General features: G+C 55.7%; 1 protein-coding gene across 3 annotated transcripts; it reads right to left on the reverse strand.

The window, feature by feature from the left end:
* On the reverse strand, positions 1–16,144 carry PDK2 (pyruvate dehydrogenase kinase 2). Of its 3 annotated transcripts, none has more exons than XM_017642425.3 (11): positions 15,848–16,141; positions 13,868–14,009; positions 6,567–6,638; positions 5,989–6,173; positions 5,358–5,447; positions 5,113–5,190; positions 2,904–2,980; positions 2,714–2,812; positions 2,421–2,528; positions 1,639–1,752; positions 1–1,066 (listed from the first exon to the last, which is right to left on the reverse strand). In XM_017642425.3, exons 1-11 carry the CDS (start codon positions 15,963–15,965, stop codon positions 926–928), a joined length of 1,224 nt encoding a protein of 407 aa, XP_017497914.1. In that variant the 5' UTR covers positions 15,966–16,141; the 3' UTR covers positions 1–925. The 3 variants fall into 3 exon arrangements, with proteins under 3 accessions (XP_017497914.1, XP_017497913.1, XP_036854990.1); XM_017642424.3 differs by having other exon boundaries at positions 2,904–2,983; XM_036999095.2 differs by lacking the exon at positions 1,639–1,752 and having other exon boundaries at positions 2,904–2,983; positions 15,848–16,144.
* Positions 16,145–16,756: the final 612 nt, after the last annotated feature.

Raw genomic sequence — 16,756 nt, forward strand, 5'->3', positions numbered from 1 at the left:
TCAGCGGATCTCCTCTTTACTGTGGATGTCACTGTCGCCATCACAGCCACAGCGAAGAACACACAGCTTTAACCCCCTGTGTGCTAAGGGGGATTCAGGCTATAAAACTAGCTATGTACATAGAGCATTCCAGGGAGAAAGCCAGCCCCAGCATGCACATGTCTGGGCACAATGGCAGCTGGGGTCTGGAGCTCAGGTGGAACCATGGGGGTGTGTATGGTGGGCAGGTGGGTGAGTGCATGTGAGGACATGCTGGGAAGGGCTGGGGAGGTGGCAAAAACGTTGCTGGGGCCACCTGGGGGGCTTCCAGCAGCTTGGCTAGGTGGTGGACCTCTGGGTCCTCCCAGGTTTCTGGCATTTCAGGGAAGCCCCTCTTCTCCCAGCCATGACCTCCTAGCTCAGAGGGCCCAAGACCAGAGCCCAGACCAGGCGTCCAACAGTGCAACCCCTTCCCCAGCCGACTACCCCAGATCTGGAGGGTGCCGGGCCCTTTGCTAACTGACACCAGAGCAGGGCCAGGTGCCTGTATGGGCCAGGGAAATAAGGCAAGCAGGGGTGTCCACTGGGAAGCCAGGGCTGCAGAGGGCAGTGAAGGGCCTGGAGCCCTGGCAGAAAGGGGCAGTTCTGGTCTCAGAGAGGAAGACTGCCATGGAAATGTATCTCTGGGGTACCCCATCAGGATGGAAACAGCCCCCAGTCCTCAGGCATCACCCACAGAGCTTGGACACCATGGAGACTGCCTAGGGGTCTCCATGGAGACAGAGGTTGGCACTTTAGGGTCCACTACAGCCTGGTCACCACAGTGATTTCCACAGAGACACAGCTGGTCATCAGAGAGAGCCTAGGGGGACAGGGAGGGTCACCGTGGTGGCCAGGCCCAGAGACAGCGGCCCATTCTCTCAGGTGCAGCTGAGGGCGGTGGCCCCTAGCTGACACGGTATGTGGACGTGTTCTTGGGCTCTGTGCTGGGCACACACCAGTCGCCGGCCTCCTGGATGGTCTGGTAGTGACGCCAGGCTGACTTGTTGTAGACGGGCAGGCGCTCCACCGAGTCCGTGGACAGGGCCTGGAGAGCAGCAGGGTCAGCCTCTTCTGCCCCCCTGCACCTTGCCCACTCCTCAGGAGAACACCCACCCACAAGGTGGAGTATAGTGGCCACGGACTGTGGCCCATGTGTCCCACTCTATGTCTGAGTCAGCCCAGTGAGGTTTCAGACACTGGCTGAGACAACTGCCCCAGCCTGGAGAGACCCCTGAAAGGATCCGTCCCTACTGTCTTGCTCCTGCTCACTCAGAGGGTCAAGAAGGAAGTGGCAGAGGCCGGGCTGTGTGACCTTCAACAAGGTCACTAACTCTGGGCCTCAGTTTCCCCTTGAGCTGAATGCCAAGCTCTAAGTCGTCCCGCCTTCCTTCTAGATCTAACAAGTCAAGGGTCCCCAGAACAGGGACTTAGTCATAGACCATGGAGTTGCTTGCCAAGTAGGGAGTGCCTGGGGGCTGGGGAACTGTAGCTTTGCTCTGATTCTCAGTCTGGAATCAGGAAGGATTGGAAGGATGGGAAAGAGAAACTTAACAGCAGCTCAATCATGCCTGACCTGCCCGCATCCCCCAAGCTGGGTGCCGCAGGCACGGGCCTCACCTTGAGATAGATGACAGCATCAGTCCCAAAGCCCTCCATGGAGAAGAGCTGCAGGTCTCCCTGGAAGTACTTGGCATAGAGGCGGGAAATGGGGAGCCCGTACCCAAAGCCAGCCTACAAGGGGGCGAGAGCAGGGAGCGATGAGGAAGCTGGTGCCAGCCTCCCCAGAACTCCTGGGACCAATGGGCTGAGGCAGGAGGGCTGAGCTGGGGTTCTGTGGGTGACCTGCTGCAGACATGACCTGCTAGGGACATGTCCCTAGGGAGGGATATGAGAAAGGACAGGCTCTGAGGCAAGTGGGAAATCAGTCTTGTGGAGTGAGGAAGGCTGAGGCGGCGTTGGGGGCCAGGGTGGGGGCCGTAAGCACGGCAGGGAGAGGAGCAGGGCCCTGGCAGTCAGGGGGTCTGGGCAGGTCACAGGGCGTCTCTGAGTCCCAATTTCCCAAACCCAGTCCTGCTTACTCCACTGGGAATGGACAGGTGTTGGTGAGTTGAACACTACCAAGAGAGAGGTAGAAAGTGTAGGGAGATAGAAGGGAGGGGGGAGTTGAGAAAAGGTGACAGGCAGACACCAGATGGGCAGGTATGTGCAAGCTCAGAGACTGGGCTGAACAGGAAGATCCGGTCGGGAGAGGGGACTGACATCACACACAGCCACACAAGAATGGAGAGACCATGGGAGCTAAGAGGCCAGAGGTGGGGAGGCATGACAATTCGATGGGAAGGAAAAAAGACAAGCATCCTTTAGGAGGTAGGAGGGGAATTGGGGTGAAGCCATCTCACCAATGGGGTCCCCCCAGTGCCGGGCTGGGGGGTGGGTGCTGTGGAGTACATGTAGCTGAAGAGTCGCTCAATCTTCCTCAAAGGGACACCCCCACCTCGGTCACTCATCTGGGGGAGATGGGACATGTCAGGGCCTTGCCAGACCTCAGTTTTCCACATGTCCCACCTCTTAACCCCCCTGACCTTTCATGGCCTTCCCTGTCCCCAAGGTCTTCCTGAAGCCCATCTCCTGGCAGGCACGGTGGCCAGAGCATCCTACTGCTCTCTGGCCCCCAAAGTCAAAGGTTACATACTTTGATAGACAGATCTTCTTCGCCCAAGGCCACCATGACCTTGATAGGTGGGAGAATGAGGCTGGATTCATGGCTTTCCACAGTTGCTCGCATGGCATTCTGTGGAAGGAAAAAGGTAAGAGCGAGTGAGAGGAGCCTAGCCTCAACTACTCCCATCTCCCTGCAAAGGATAATCCGAGAGCCTCCTCACCTTGAAGAGTTCAAACAGCATGTGGTAGAGGTGGGAGGGGACATAGACCATGTGAATTGGCTGTTTGGAGTTGGATGCTGCTGGGGAAGTCAAGACCAAAGACAGGAAATTGTCAAGAGGTCACCATCCAGCATTCATTCACCCAGCATCTAGCACCTGCCTATCATCCATCCTTCTGCTTGCTTATTCATCTACCATTTGTTCATTCATCTATCCATTCATTCAGTCAATTCAACCCTCTGTCTATCCATACAGCATCCATCCATTATACGATGTCCATCCACCCATCCATCCATCCATCCATCCATCCATTAATCATATCCATCAACATCCATGAAGTCCTCTATCTACCCATCTAGTGTCCATTCAACCATCCAACTGCCCTTCAATCTATGCGTCTGTTCAAATACCTACCATTCATTTATGGAGTACAGATTCACCCTTCCATTCATCTGCCATTTATCCACTACTTACCCATTCAAATAGTATCTATCCATCCTATATCCGACCTACTAGCTTCACCTGGATACCAGAATGCCCCAGAGAACTTTCTCGCTCAGTGTGGGGAGAAAGAAGGAGTGCTGCCCAGATGATGCTGACAGCAGCACTCTGCTTCCCCAAAATCATCTAGCTCAGAGAGTTTCTTGATGTTTGGGACTGAGTGTCTTTCCCTGGTGCCTGGAACAGAGCTTTGCATGTAGCAGGAGCTCAATAAATGTGCACTGGATCAATGAATGAAGGAATCTTAGGCCCTGTGCTCAGCAGCGGGGACAAAAAGATGACTAAAATTCAGCCATACCCTCTCAGAAATTCACACCTAGACTGAAACACACGACTTTCACATTAGGGGTATCCAGAGCTGTGTGCCAGGCCCTGGGATTGACCCTCTGGATACTGAAGTAAAGTGGCCTGTCTCTGGCCCCACATAACCAACAGTGCTACAAAGGGACAGCTTAAGCAGGAAAGTGCCTGTCTCCTCTGGGAGGTCTGGGAAGACTCTTTGGAGGAGCTGGATTTGAACTGGACCTTAAGGGAGGATGAGGATGTGGGCAGCGTGACTTCTGGGTACAAAGGCATGAAACACCTTACGTTTCTGGCACAGAGTGGGGTGGCTAAGGAGCAGGTGGGTGCAGGGTAGGGTAGAGGTGACTTCCAGGTCCCTGATCCTCCTCTCCCCTGTACCCGCCCCCACCCCGCCAGCAGCAAGGCCTGACACCTCTACCTCCAAGGTACGTACCAAGCCTACTCCTTCTCTTCATCTCTGTTGCCATCCCCTCCCCCTGCCTAGATCCTGCATTGACCTCCTGACTGGCCTTCCTGTGTCCTCTCCTGCCTCCTCCAACCTCTAAACACTTTTAGACTGTAAGTCATCCTGTCATCACTGTGCTTCAGACCCTCCAGTGACTGCCTGCTGCACCAGAATCCCGGGTCCTGCCCACGGGCTGCAGGCCCCACATGCTCCAGCTTCTCTCTCCAGCTCATCACCCCTTCAGTCTCCCAGCCCCACTGTACCAATCCTCTGGTCCTGGACTACTCCACCCAAAGGAGGATCCGCAGAGGATGGTATCCATTCTTCCCTCCTCCTTTGAGCACAGATACCCCTACCACAAAGTTTTAACTGGCACATGGCTGCCCGGTGAGGAACCAAATTTAAATCTCCAGCTTCCCTGGGAGCTTGGGGGAAGCCAGGTAACTTAGGGAAGCAATGTGTTCGACTGCTGGGCCCTACCGGCCATGTCCTCTCCCCCCTCATCCAGGCTGGACCTGGCACAGGAGATGGGTAGCCAGCTGCGACCCTTCTGCCCCAGAGGCTGGAGAGGGAGGCCTCTCTCTTGACTGAGCCACTGTGACTTGGGTCCTGGGAGGGCAGCCAGACTGACAGCCCACATACTGTCCACCCCTCGCCATCACGTCACCCCATTTTCTTTCCTTCCTGTCACTTTTCATGATCTGAAGTTTTCTTGTTTATTATTTGTTCACTGGTTAAAGGGCCCGTTCCCCAGCCTCCTGGTACCAAGAATGCAAGCTCTGTGAGAACAAGATCCTTGCTTGTTGGGTTTACTGCTTAATAAATACTTGTCACATATGTTCATCATCATCATCCGGTAAAGCTCTGCTTCTCCCCCTTCTAGCTGACAGGTGATTTTGTGGCTCCCATTCCCACCTTCCTCTTCCATGTCCCCAGCCCTCAGACACACACACTGCTCACCATTGATCTCCTGGATCTCCAGGTCGGGTGAGGCCATGTAATACTTGTCACACAGGAGCTTGGCCATGTCATAGGCATCTGGCAGGAGAGAGGGGCCATTCAGGGAATGGGGCGGTCCACCCAGCAGGCAGTCCTGGTACAGACACGAGGCATCACCAACACACTGGGCAGTGGGTCACCCTCTGGCAGGTAAGCTTGCGGGGTTCACAGGGGCTCCTCCGTGAGGCACAGTGGGGGCCGCCTACCTTTCACCACCTCGGAGACGCTGCAGTTGGGGTCGATGCTGCCGATGTGTTTGGGGTGGGCTGGATTGGTGCTGCCATCAAATATCAGGGCTGCAGGCAGGAAGGAGGTGCTGCTGGCAGAGCCGCAGAGCTTGCCGGCTCTCTCTTCCCACAGGGCTCTCCACCCCCACCTCCATCTAGTGCCCACTCTGAAGGGCACGCCACCCCACTCTTGCCCTGACCCCTCCCATCCCTGGGTCAGGCCACCCTGGACCCTTGCAGGCCCGAGCATTCTTCTCAGGGGTCTCGGCCCACACACAGCCCGCGTTACATGTATTCTTCTGTTTGCTGCACCATTTACAAATAATTTTTACCATCTTGCATTTGAAATTATTTGGGCATGAGGAACTCATTTAACTTTCGATTGGCAATGATTTCTTGACAATCACAGTGAATTCTCCTTGGAACTTGAAACAGTAAACCGTCCCTGAATGTAACGTGAGTTTTGATGAATACCACACTTAAAAGAAGTGACAATTTTGCATTCTGTGCACATTTAAAACCATGGGTCTCAATGCTGCTGCTTTCTCCTTTCACCTGGGGGCCGGGAACACTCGCTCAGGCCCCGAGCCCCCACCGTAGCCCTGCTCACTGTGCTGGTTGATGAGCATGCGGATGGAGATGCGGCTGAGGTAGAAGCGGTCCAGGAAGTACTGGATATTCTGGTTGGAGACGGGGTCGTCGCCGTAGGTGTCCTTGTACTCCAGCACGCCCTGTGCCATGGTGGGCACCACGTCATTGTGGCGGTTCCGGATGGTGATCAGGGCATCAGTGAACCTGCAGGGCAGGGCAGGGGTTGGTCCCCACCCAGTCCCCGTCCCCAGGACGGCCTCCAATTCTCCCCTTCTTCTGACCTCCTCTCCACATGTCTTCCCTCACTCCACCTTCCCAGCCTGATGGATGCGTGGTGCTCTCCCCGCTCCTCCCAAGCTCACCCTGGATCCCCCGCTACCCGCCTGACAGCCTGGGCACCCCAGGGATGGGGCTCGGATCTCCCCATCAGACTCAGGGCTTGCCAAGGCCTGGGCCTGTCTCCCCCCTCAGGCTGGATGTCCCAGAGGGCAGGGATAATCTCGCTCACCCCGCTCGTGTATCTACCCCTGGAGCTGTGGCCCCAGACGCCCCTCTCCTGCACCTGCCCTCCTGCCGCCAAGTGGGGCCCGCACTCACTGGCTCAAGGTTCGGTGGTCCTCAGGGTCCTTGTCCAGGAACTCCATGATGTCCAGGAGACTCTGGACGTACCTATGCGCAGGAGCGGCGGGGACACTGCCTCAGCTCCGGGCCAGGCCGGCTGCCCTCCCCACCTGACCTGGCTGACCCCACTCTCGTCTGCACCCCCTGAGCTGCACCGGTTGGCAAGCTGCATCATCATTTTTCTCAATCCATCTGCAGGCAAGTCTCTGTGTGACAACACAGTGAACTGTGCCAGAAAACCTCTAAGTTACTGGTCCTCCTTACAGCTCCTTTGCTTTGGGATCCAAGAATAGTAGTCTCTGAAGGAGCTTCAAGATCATCTCATCCATGGGGGCTCATGGATCAGGAAAGTGAGGCCCAGACTGGGGAGAGACTTACCACAGGCCCACGGTGAGAGAAGCTGAGGCCAGTCATGCAGTCTCTCTGGGCCCCTTCATGGAAACTGATCCTAACATCTACCCCACAGGTGGCTGTTGCATCCTATAGGGCACAGCTGACAGAGTGGCCGGCCCAGGGCCTCCCACAGAGCAGGGCTGTGAACCTGTGAGGAGGACAGACTCACACTTTGAACCCTGGGTTGGGTGGGTCTGGGCCAGGCACCAGGATCTGGGTAATCTGCCCAGGGAACTGGATTTTAAACGGCAGGTGGGGAGGACCCAGCAGTCAGTGGACATGCTCAGCTCTGACCCTTGGTGGGGCTGAAGCCCATGGAGACCCCTGAAGAGCTCACTCTACTCTGAAGGGCACAGGAGGAGTGGGTAGCCCCCTTGTCCCCCATATGCAGGCCTGGTTAGGAAGCCAGCATCCCCAGGACCTAGAAAATTGCTGGGTAACTATGGGGACCATTGGGAAGCCGTGAACTCGGAGCAGCAGAGGGGCCATCTTCTGTGAGGGAGTCAGGCCCACCATGGCAGCAGATGGTACCAACCTGGAGCCATTGTCCCCTGCTCCCATGAGCCAGGACCCCCACTGTTCCCCTGCTATATGCCCAGCCTGCAGCCTGTTCTCCTGGGAAAGGCCAGAGAGCTGAGCTTTTCTCTGGCAGAAACACTTCCGGTCAGCAGGGAGGAGGGGCTCCCAAGAGCCCAGGGTGGGAAGGGCCTTGGGTCTAGTAGTCCCTCTAGAAAAGGCCCCACCATGGTAGGCACATGCCCATGTACACAGTACTTTGACCTTGACAGGTAAAATGGGATGGGCAGGAATTAGCTCCATTTCACGGCTCCTCACTGGCATAAAGCAGTCCCACAACTGGTAAATGGTTTAACGAATTCTCAAGTCTCCAGCATTCCTGCCACTGTACAGTCCTGGGGCTGCTCAATATGCCCACCTCCACGTTGCTCAAGGTCCCCCTGTCCAGAAAGCCCTTTCCCCTTCACCTAGCAACTGCTCCTCATCCCTCTCTCGCTTAAGGCAGAGGAGAGGATGGTGAGAGAGTGGCTCTCCTAAGTTCCACTGCTGGCTTTTCTACTTCGAGCTGTGTGGCCCTGGATACGTTTTGGAACCTCTCTGAGCCTGAGTTTCCTCATCAGGAAAATGGAGGGTTTGTACCTACCTGCCTTTTGGTGAGGATTAAATGTGATAATCAGCACAGTGCCTAGTACCTAGTGAGCACTCTCTAAATGTTTGCTCTTGTTACGAATGGTGGTCAAACAACGTCATCAGCTAAGTACATCCTCTGAGCCTCCAGGAGGCCCCCAACACCATCAGTCCTACTGGCTGTACTGGGTGCACAGGCTTAAATATCACCATGTTTTAATCTGTCATGCTCTGGACAGCAAGGATGGAACTGTCCCAGCTGTGGCACTCTCTGCCTGCCCTCCCCATCGGGGGCCCAGCACAGGAGGAGCATAATCACTGAGGTGAGGGGGCCCAGATGGCAGATCAGCTTCCCTGCAGCCTCAGCAAACAATCAGAGTGGTAGAGCGGCACTCCTAAAGCCTAACCTCAGTCGGCTTGGACAATTGTAACAGCTGACGCTTAGGGACAGTTAGTGCCTGCCTGTGCTCACAGTCTCTCATCTCCCAGCACACCTGATGACGACTCAGTATTTCCCCTTTTTGCAGGCAAGGAAACCAGCTCAGAGAGGGCAGGTGACATGTCTCTGGCCACACAGGAAGCAGCTGGCCAACCCCCGGCTCCAAGTCTAAGCCCCGCAGCGACTGCTCACCACCCACGCTGGTCCCAACAGTGATGCTGCTGTTGTCGATGGTGACGGTCGTCAGCATTTGCGGGGCACCAGCCACCTGCCAGGGCTCTGCTGGGCTTGCCTGCCCCCCCACTTTAAGCTGCATGATTACCCTGAGGTGGGTGCTACTGCAAGACCCATTGTACAGATGAGGAAGTTAATGTGCAGAGCTGGGATTCCCTTGCACGCCAGTGTGTCCTCATATCCCATGTTCTCTAACTGTTATCCAGGAGAAAGTGTCAGGATCGTGTGATTCCTGGAGGGTCCAAGGGGGGTTGAGGGAGAAACCTGAAGGGATGCAGTGCTTGGGGTAGGTGCAGAGTGAAAGGGAAGGGGCGCAGCTGGAGAGTGGGTCCTTGGGACCCCTTCCCAAGGAGGGGTGTGGCAAGCAGGGAGGGAGGGGGTTGGAGCTGGGAGGCCCTGACTGGCTTAGCCAGGAGGTGGGAGATAGGGTCAGAGTCCCAGGGCCCTGGGTAGGGCGCAGCCTCTAGCTGCTGGCACTGCCCTCCACAGCTGCCTAAGGAGCCCTGGAGAACGGAAACGGGCCTGGGTCACATGACTAATTAAGTAGAGCAAAGGGCACCAGGACTGACAATAGGCAGCAGAGAGCTGCCAGCCTCAGGCCTCTCCTGGGCTGGGAAGCACAGTTAGAATTGCTCACAGGGCCATCCCTCAGAGGAGTGGGCCTGGGTATACTCTCAGAAGGGAAAGGAGAAGAGGGGAAGGGTTTTCCCAGAGGTCCCTGGCCCTGGCCTGAAGCCCTGAGACACCTTGCACACCAGAGTTCACCCTTGGGCCAGATGGTGGTCCAGAAGGGAGAGACAGGGGAGGGAGCAATGCTGGCTCCTGGACTGCCCGCCCCTCCTAGGCCCAGAAAGAACTGAGCTTGGACAGGGAGGCCTGAAGGCAGTGGTGCAATGACAGACACGTCCCTTACAGGTACACTTGCCCTTGGCCATGCAGAGTGGGTGAGCAGGTAGTGGCCTAACATAATGGCCCTCGGGGAGACCTGGGCCTGCTGCCCTCAGCAGTAAACAAGGCCACTGCAGAGTCCCAGAGCCCCAGGGTGAGATCTAGAGCCCTCTCCTACAGGCCCATGGTAATGTGGAAGTCCCAAACCCTGTCTTCTGGGGCATTTTTGCCGGTCCAGAAGCCTGGATTTGGGAGGCAGGAGGGGTGGAAATGTGTGGAGAGGTGGACAGGGTGTGGGTGTGTCTGGGGATGGTGGAAGGAGTATGCCTGTGGTGGGGCGGGAGGTGCAGGCTGTGAGGAAGGAGGAGGGGACACTGAGCAAGTGGAGGTATGTGTGTACCTCTGTGCACCTGTGGGTGGCTGTGCATTGGGCACTCGTGTCCACAGCTGCTGGGGAGAAGGAGTGTGAACACTGTGATGGCGACGGCTGTGTGGGGAGGGGAGAGGTGACAGATAGGCCCTGCATCGGGAAGCTGCTCTGTGGAGGGGTGGAGGCTGCGGCCCTGCGCTGGCAGACCTGGGCCCTGGTACTGGCTGTGCCCTCAGGAGGCCCCCCCAGCCGACCTGCTCAGTCCCTTTCTATAAAACTGGGCTTCACAGCAGAAAGTACTTCAAGGGACTATGGTGCAGAATCGAGAGACAATGCAGGCCATCAGGCTCTAGGATCACTTGATTATGCGGGGAGTGGCTAAGGGATTCCACGAGAGGATCTGGCTTCAGCCCCTGCCCTGTGTCCGGTGTGGCGCAGACCCTGGATGACTGGAGCCACTGTCATGGGGCTGGTTCTTCTTCTCAAGGGCAAGGCCTGGTTCCTTCAGGGTGGGAGTTCCCCACAGGCTGGACTTGGGGCCCAGGGGTCACAAAAACCTCACAGACAGGCAAGGAAGGTTCATGAGAAGGTGCCGGCCACATTGGCTTTCAACCCCTTCCCTACAACTGCGGCAAGACTCTGTTAGTGACAGGATGACTCACTGCCATTTGATTCTACTCTGTAACTCTCACTTAACCCTCTGCTTTCTGGAAGCACGTCCCCACCAACTCCACACCCTCCCTGCTGTCCTGCCCTCCCGAGAGGAGGTGAGGTTGCTGCTGTGCTCCAACGACCCTGGTATCAAACACATTACTGTAAGATAAATCCTACCTTCCCACTGGCTTGCACTGTGAGCTTAGAAATCTCTGACCCCAGAACTGCCCAGAACACAGCACTCTTCCTTCCCTTCAAGAATGCAGCCCCCAGATCGCACAGGCTGGTTGGAATCCCGGCTTTCCCACATTCTGCCGAGTGATCTGGACAAGCTGTTTACCATCTCCGAATCTCAGTGTCCCCATCTCTAAACTGAGGGTTAAATGAATTAATCAGTTGGTGACGCCCAGCAGGCACTCCAAGCAGGCTTGCGTTTGACATCCTCGTACTCATCAGTACTACATTAAGACAATCAGTCTCCGTCACAATCACTCATCTCTGGAGATGATGCCACCCAGGAGCTGGAGACATGCTGTGTCTATGGAGTTCTGCATACTTGCACATCTAGCAGCGGTGTCTGATCCGTAGAAACAGAACAGATCCCCATTTTACAGATGAAAAGCTGATACTCAGAGAGGCAGAGGGTTTGCTAAGGATTAAGTGTTTACCAAGCAGCAAAGCTGGGCCTCAAGGTGAAGCATGCCGATGCCACACCAAAACAGGGTCCCACTACACCAGTCTGTCCAGTTTAAATAATTTATCAGGCATATGTAGAACCAGGAATTCTCAATTCACCCACAGTGACTCCTGCCTAGAACCTCTCCCCAGCTGAGTAGAAACTCCATTAATTGTTACCACGTATTAACTATCACCACTACTACTACTAATAGCATTTGTACAGGACGTTTCCATTTTTTAGAAGGGGAGGTTTCGCTCTTTACTTATGAGACTCTGAGGGGAGTGGTCTTCCCGTCAGCCTCCTGAGTGCATTGTTCCCTCTTCTCATGAAAACCCTGCCCACCACGACCACCTCTACCATCCAAGCTGGTAGGGTTCTCCTGCAGGAGGCCTGTACTCCCTCACAGGCAGCCACCTTGTCCCGACCAGGAAGTCCTCACTGCCTTCAGACCTCAGTCTCTCTTGCTATAGCCAAAGCCCATTCCCTGGAAACTATCTCGGCAGGCTGTCTCTGCAGTGTGTCAGAATATTCCAGCAATCCCTTGGCCTGCTCTCCTCTAAGTTGAATCATCCACTGGGAAGTATTCTTTCTCGTCTAGCTTCACTCCCTCCTGCTGTTGTTTGACATTAGCTCCAAGCTTTGAGGGACAAATAAGTCAGGCCAAGCCCCCACATGTGTAATGGATTTTCAGGAAGGGACATGGTAGGAGCCTGGGGTGTCCTGGGCATTTTGGTGGCTCCCTAGTTCCTGCATCCCTCAGCTCTCCTACGAAAAATGTCCAGGGAGGGGCCTGAGAAGCCCTGTCCAGCTAATCAGGGACCAGCTGGAGAGGCAGCCAGGTCAGCCAGCTGGACAGAGCTGGAGGAGGGGTGCGGACAGATGGCGCCTTCTATCTCTGCCCCATGACTTCCACACTGCCCCATGGTGGGACATGCTGGTGGCTCAGAGGTCCTGCACTTCTGAGGAACAGGGCCCAGCGAGGGGTGACCTGGCTGGGCTACAGAAAATCAGCCTCTGCCTCCATCCCCTCAGCCTGCCGTCACGGCTCGCACTCACAGCACTATATCCACAGAGTAAGTTCCTGGTGGCCCTAGATGGGCCTTTCCTGCCTTAGCACCTTGGCACGCACAGTTCCTGTGGCCTGAAATGCCCTTCCCTTCTTTCTTGGTCTAGGCTCACCTAGGTACTCTGTCAGGCCCAGTGATGCATCACCTCCTCTATGAATCTATTTCAACTTACCCCCACCTTCTGATTCAATTAACAATCACTGGGTACCTATGTGCCTGGCCTTGTGAGCAAGACATTTTCCTTATCACATCTCATTTAGTAGAATAAGTCATGCCTACGCATACCCATGCATACAGAAAGGACACCCATAAAAGCTTACAAACCCTTACAGTGTTTGGTTAGGGGGTAGAGGGTAGTGGCTGGTATTCTCTTCTATTTACTTAGTGGTGTTTTCCAAATGTTCAAAGTGAACACATTATACTTCTGCAATGAGGGGAAATAACCCAGTCAGTGTTGCCTTTACATAATTCTTTTGATTCTTAATTTAAGTAAAAGGAATTCTTCAGCAGACCACTGCTCCCCCTACTATCTAGGCACTTAGTTAGCTTTTTATGCGCTCAGGGGATGACGGGTCCCCCAAGGGCAGTGGCTGCTGTCATTTGCCCATACTTAGCACGGCTCTGGGCTCCAAGCAGGTGCAGATGCCTCTCCCGAACCCAGCAGGGAACCACGGCCATGCATACCATAGCCGGAAGAGCTAGTGAAAGATTTCTGCCTGGTGCCACTTAAGACCAACCATGATTAGTCATTTACATGCCCAATGACAGAACAACTTTTGTTTATTCTCTGTGTGACTGGCCACTGACGCCATCCAGTTACTTAACCCTGGCAGAGTTCTTGAATGAACTTTACCGAGGACTTAGTGCTACCGCTGCTCTGTGTAATCAATGTTTGGTCTTTGCCCTCTGAAGCTCTTTGGGGTACATACTGTGCCATCCCTGCATCTATCTGGGTGTTTTCCAACATCTAAAACAGTCTGACTTATGGTTGGATTATGTAATTTGAAGATTTACTTTTTCCTGTTTTTGTTTCCCACAAAGTTTCCCAGGTAATATTTTCTAACAGGTACGGGTTTTCAGGACCAGGGCTAGTAGCAAAGGCTGATAGTAGCCTGATTTGGGGTTTTGGCTATGAAAACAATTTCCTAGGTGAATCTTGGGTTTCCAGAGAAAGGAGGGTGGTAAGCACGGGGCTGTCCCACAGACATGGAGGCTAGGAGCATGATCTAAGTCCCTGCTCTGGCCTAGCAGTGTACTAGACCTTGGACAACTCCCTGGCCTCTCCGCGTCCCTGTACTTCTCCCCTGTCTCTGCCTCCCTCACAGCTGCTGGGAGTATAGGGACTCCATCTCTGAGCCCAGGGGCACCTGGAAATGGAGTGGGAGGTGTGGACACTAGCTGGGGTCTCACCAGCTCTGCACCAGCTGCACCGAGGGGGTGCTCAGCACTCGGTCGGGAAGCAGGTTGATCTCCTTCATGATATTGGCCAGGCGCACAGGCAGCTCCTGCCTGAGGAAGGTGAAGGAGGTTTTCTCACAGGCATTGCTGGACCCTGGTGGGAGAGAGAAAGGTGAGCCCACAGAGCTGCAAACCTCAGAACCAGAGTCAGGTCGACTAAATCCTTCCTTCCCTGAGGATGCAGAGGAGCGATCATGGATGGGGAACAAGGCACCTCTCCTAATCCCCTGCAGGACTCTGACCTCCACACCACCCCACACAACCAGTGGGAAGGTTACATCTCCAGCCGAACCCTGCTTGTCTCCAACCACAGGGGACAGGGCCACTCCCAGGCCTACTTGCAGCTGCCTCTGGCCTAAGTTACCTCATTTCCTCTCTTTCTTTGCCTCTCAAAAGACACTTACTTTGGTGGGTTGATCCAGGTGGGCAGAGGAGCCTGGGAAGTCCATTGGGCTGGGCCCTGGCTGAGGGGAGCTATCTGGGCCACTGCGGCTGCAGGGTCCCCACATCATCTCTGGCCCCAGTCCATCCAGACTGGATGGTCCATCCAGGTTGTCTGGGCTGGTCTTGCTGACCACTGCAGAGCTGCCCCTACCTTAGTACTCACCAGTAAAGCAAACGGCCCAAGGATGGGAACCCAAATGCCTTGGTCCTTGGTCTGACTGCGAGATGACGAGGGGGTAAAGGATTGAATAAAGCCCTGGCCTAGAGTCAGGAGACCTAGGTTCTAGACCAGGTTCTGCTTCCAGCTCTGTCACCCACACCATGTCACCATCCTTCTGAGGGGCTCAGTTTTCCCCACTGCACCACAGGTGAGCCAAACTCTACTATGAGCCCCAACCAGCTACGACATTTCTGTGATCGCGGTCCAGTCTGGGGTGGGTAGCTGCTGGTGGATGAGGGAGGGCCCAGGAGGCTTTCCTACATGGGGCAGCTTCAACAGGGCAGGGAGATAGGCAGACAAGTCCTGGCAACAGTGGCCCCTGTGTCCTCCTTACACCTCCCCACCACCTACCATCAGTGATGAAGCTGTAACCTGAGCCAGGCACCATCTCCTCAACTCAAGAGCAACCTGGGCACCCTCTGCTAATTCCCGGCTGGCACCATGGCAATACCCTATGGGCAGACAGGGCCCACACAAGGCCTGTTTTAGTTGCCACGTTGGCACAGCCTTGCCCCTGCTTAGAATGTTCGTGGTGGGAGACCTGGCCCAGGAACCCGGGGAAGACAAGAGTGGGTGCATGCCTCCTGATTCTGCCTCATGGTGTCCTGGGCCCCTTGCCTAGCTGGAGACAGGCAGACAGGTTGGAGATTTGATCTTCAACTGTCCTTGCCCACTGGGACAGCTAGGGGCCAGCTCCTTCAGGGGTGGAGTTATACTGGTCAGTCTCTCTCCTGCTGGTGTCTTCTGAAAGAGCCCCTTTCCCAGCGGACCCCTGGGTGCCCAGGCCAGCTCAAGTCTCCTTCCAGATGGCTGCAACTCCCAACTATGCCTGGTACCCCCACCAGCACTCCCTGGCACTTACTCTCTGCTCCCCATTCTGAGTCACCCAGACAGCCCCCATTAACTCTTTAGGCCTGGATATAACTCCCTTCCTGCCCTAACATGACGCCTTACTGCCCCTTACTCTGTTAAGACCCCTCCCAAAGCTCAGGAAGACACCTTGGACCCCTCCTTCCCAGTCCACCCCACCTCGCCCTCATTCACAGTCCAGTCGAGTGTCTGTACAGCCAGGGCACCCTTAACCCTTTCAGGGTCGGTCCCTGCCTCCCCGTTAACCCTTTCCTGCCCGTACCACTCCAAGCAACCCTTCCCTGTCACTCAGGGCCTCTCTTCTCCTCCGGTTAATCCTCCATTGTCAGGCCCGTTCATTCACTCTAACCCGGCTCCCGAGGGCCCCTGTGGCCAGCCGTCTCCCGCCCACTCCATACCGAAGTCCAGAAACTGCTTCATGGACAGCGGGGACGGGGAGAATTTGCTGAAGTGCTCTATGTACTTGGGCGCCCCTGCCAGGGATGCATTCTTCAGCAGCGCGCGGATCCAGCGCATGGCGGCGGCGGCCGCAGTTCGGGCCCGGGCTCCGGTTGCCGAACAAGTATCGCTGGCGCTCGGCTCGGCCCAGCCCGGCCCAGCGACGCGGTTCGGCTGCCTCCTCCCTCTACCCGGCCCTGGCGGCCCTAGGCCCCGGCCAACCGGCTCTCCGCGGCGCCCCGTCGTTGCCAATGGCCGCTCACAAACAACTTCTGGCGAGCCAATAGCCTCTCGCCCCGGCACGTGGCTTCTCCCGGGCCCGCCCCCTTAACCCCGTCTGTGCCCCGAAGGCCTGTTGTTTTCTGGAGGCTGCGCCACGGGCTAGCCTCGCGTGCGTTCACTCCGCCCTTTCCGCCTCGCGGGGCCGAGCCCGAGTTAACCCCTCCCTCCCCGGACCCTTCCTTTCCCCGCTCCTTCCCCAGTCTCCATCACTTGCCTTCCCTGAAATTTTCCGGGTCTCTTTCAACGAAACCTTTTCCTGTTTGACCTGTCCTGATCCCTAATCTGCTCTCAGAGATCTGATGGGTTCCCAGCCGGGGTGACAGCGGCTCGGACTGTGAAGTTTTGCACACTTCGGGGTCATGTGCAGTACCCACTTCCACAAAGATGCAAGCGGATCAGGAAAAGGCGTCATTTTGATTTTCCATTAAAAAACACCCAGAGTCAAACCCAAACAAAAGAACAGCGGGGATGGAGGCAGTGTCTACCATCGGTGCTGTGAGTGCACTTTTCAACACTGAAAACTTTAATCACTTCACAAATTTGACCTGAGAAAGCACGCTTCTTCGCACTGGGCTTCCTCAAAGAGT

Source organism: Manis javanica, chromosome 4 (assembly GCF_040802235.1).
Source record: "Manis javanica isolate MJ-LG chromosome 4, MJ_LKY, whole genome shotgun sequence".
NCBI lineage: Eukaryota > Metazoa > Chordata > Mammalia > Pholidota > Manidae > Manis > Manis javanica.

What these genes read in the sequence shown, in the direction of transcription:
- PDK2 (XM_017642424.3), bottom strand. Translation starts at nt 15,965, where the DNA reads ATGCGCTGGATCCGCGCGCTGCTGAAGAATGCATCCCTGGCAGGGGCG. An exon ending in GAAGCAGTTTCTGGACTTCG is followed by an intron (nt 14,010 to 15,847) that starts GTATGGAGTGGG and finishes CTCTCCCACCAG; the next exon opens with GGTCCAGCAATGCCTGTGAG. An exon ending in CGTCTCCGAGGTGGTGAAAG is followed by an intron (nt 5,191 to 5,357) that starts GTAGGCGGCCCC and finishes CTCTCCTGCCAG; the next exon opens with ATGCCTATGACATGGCCAAG.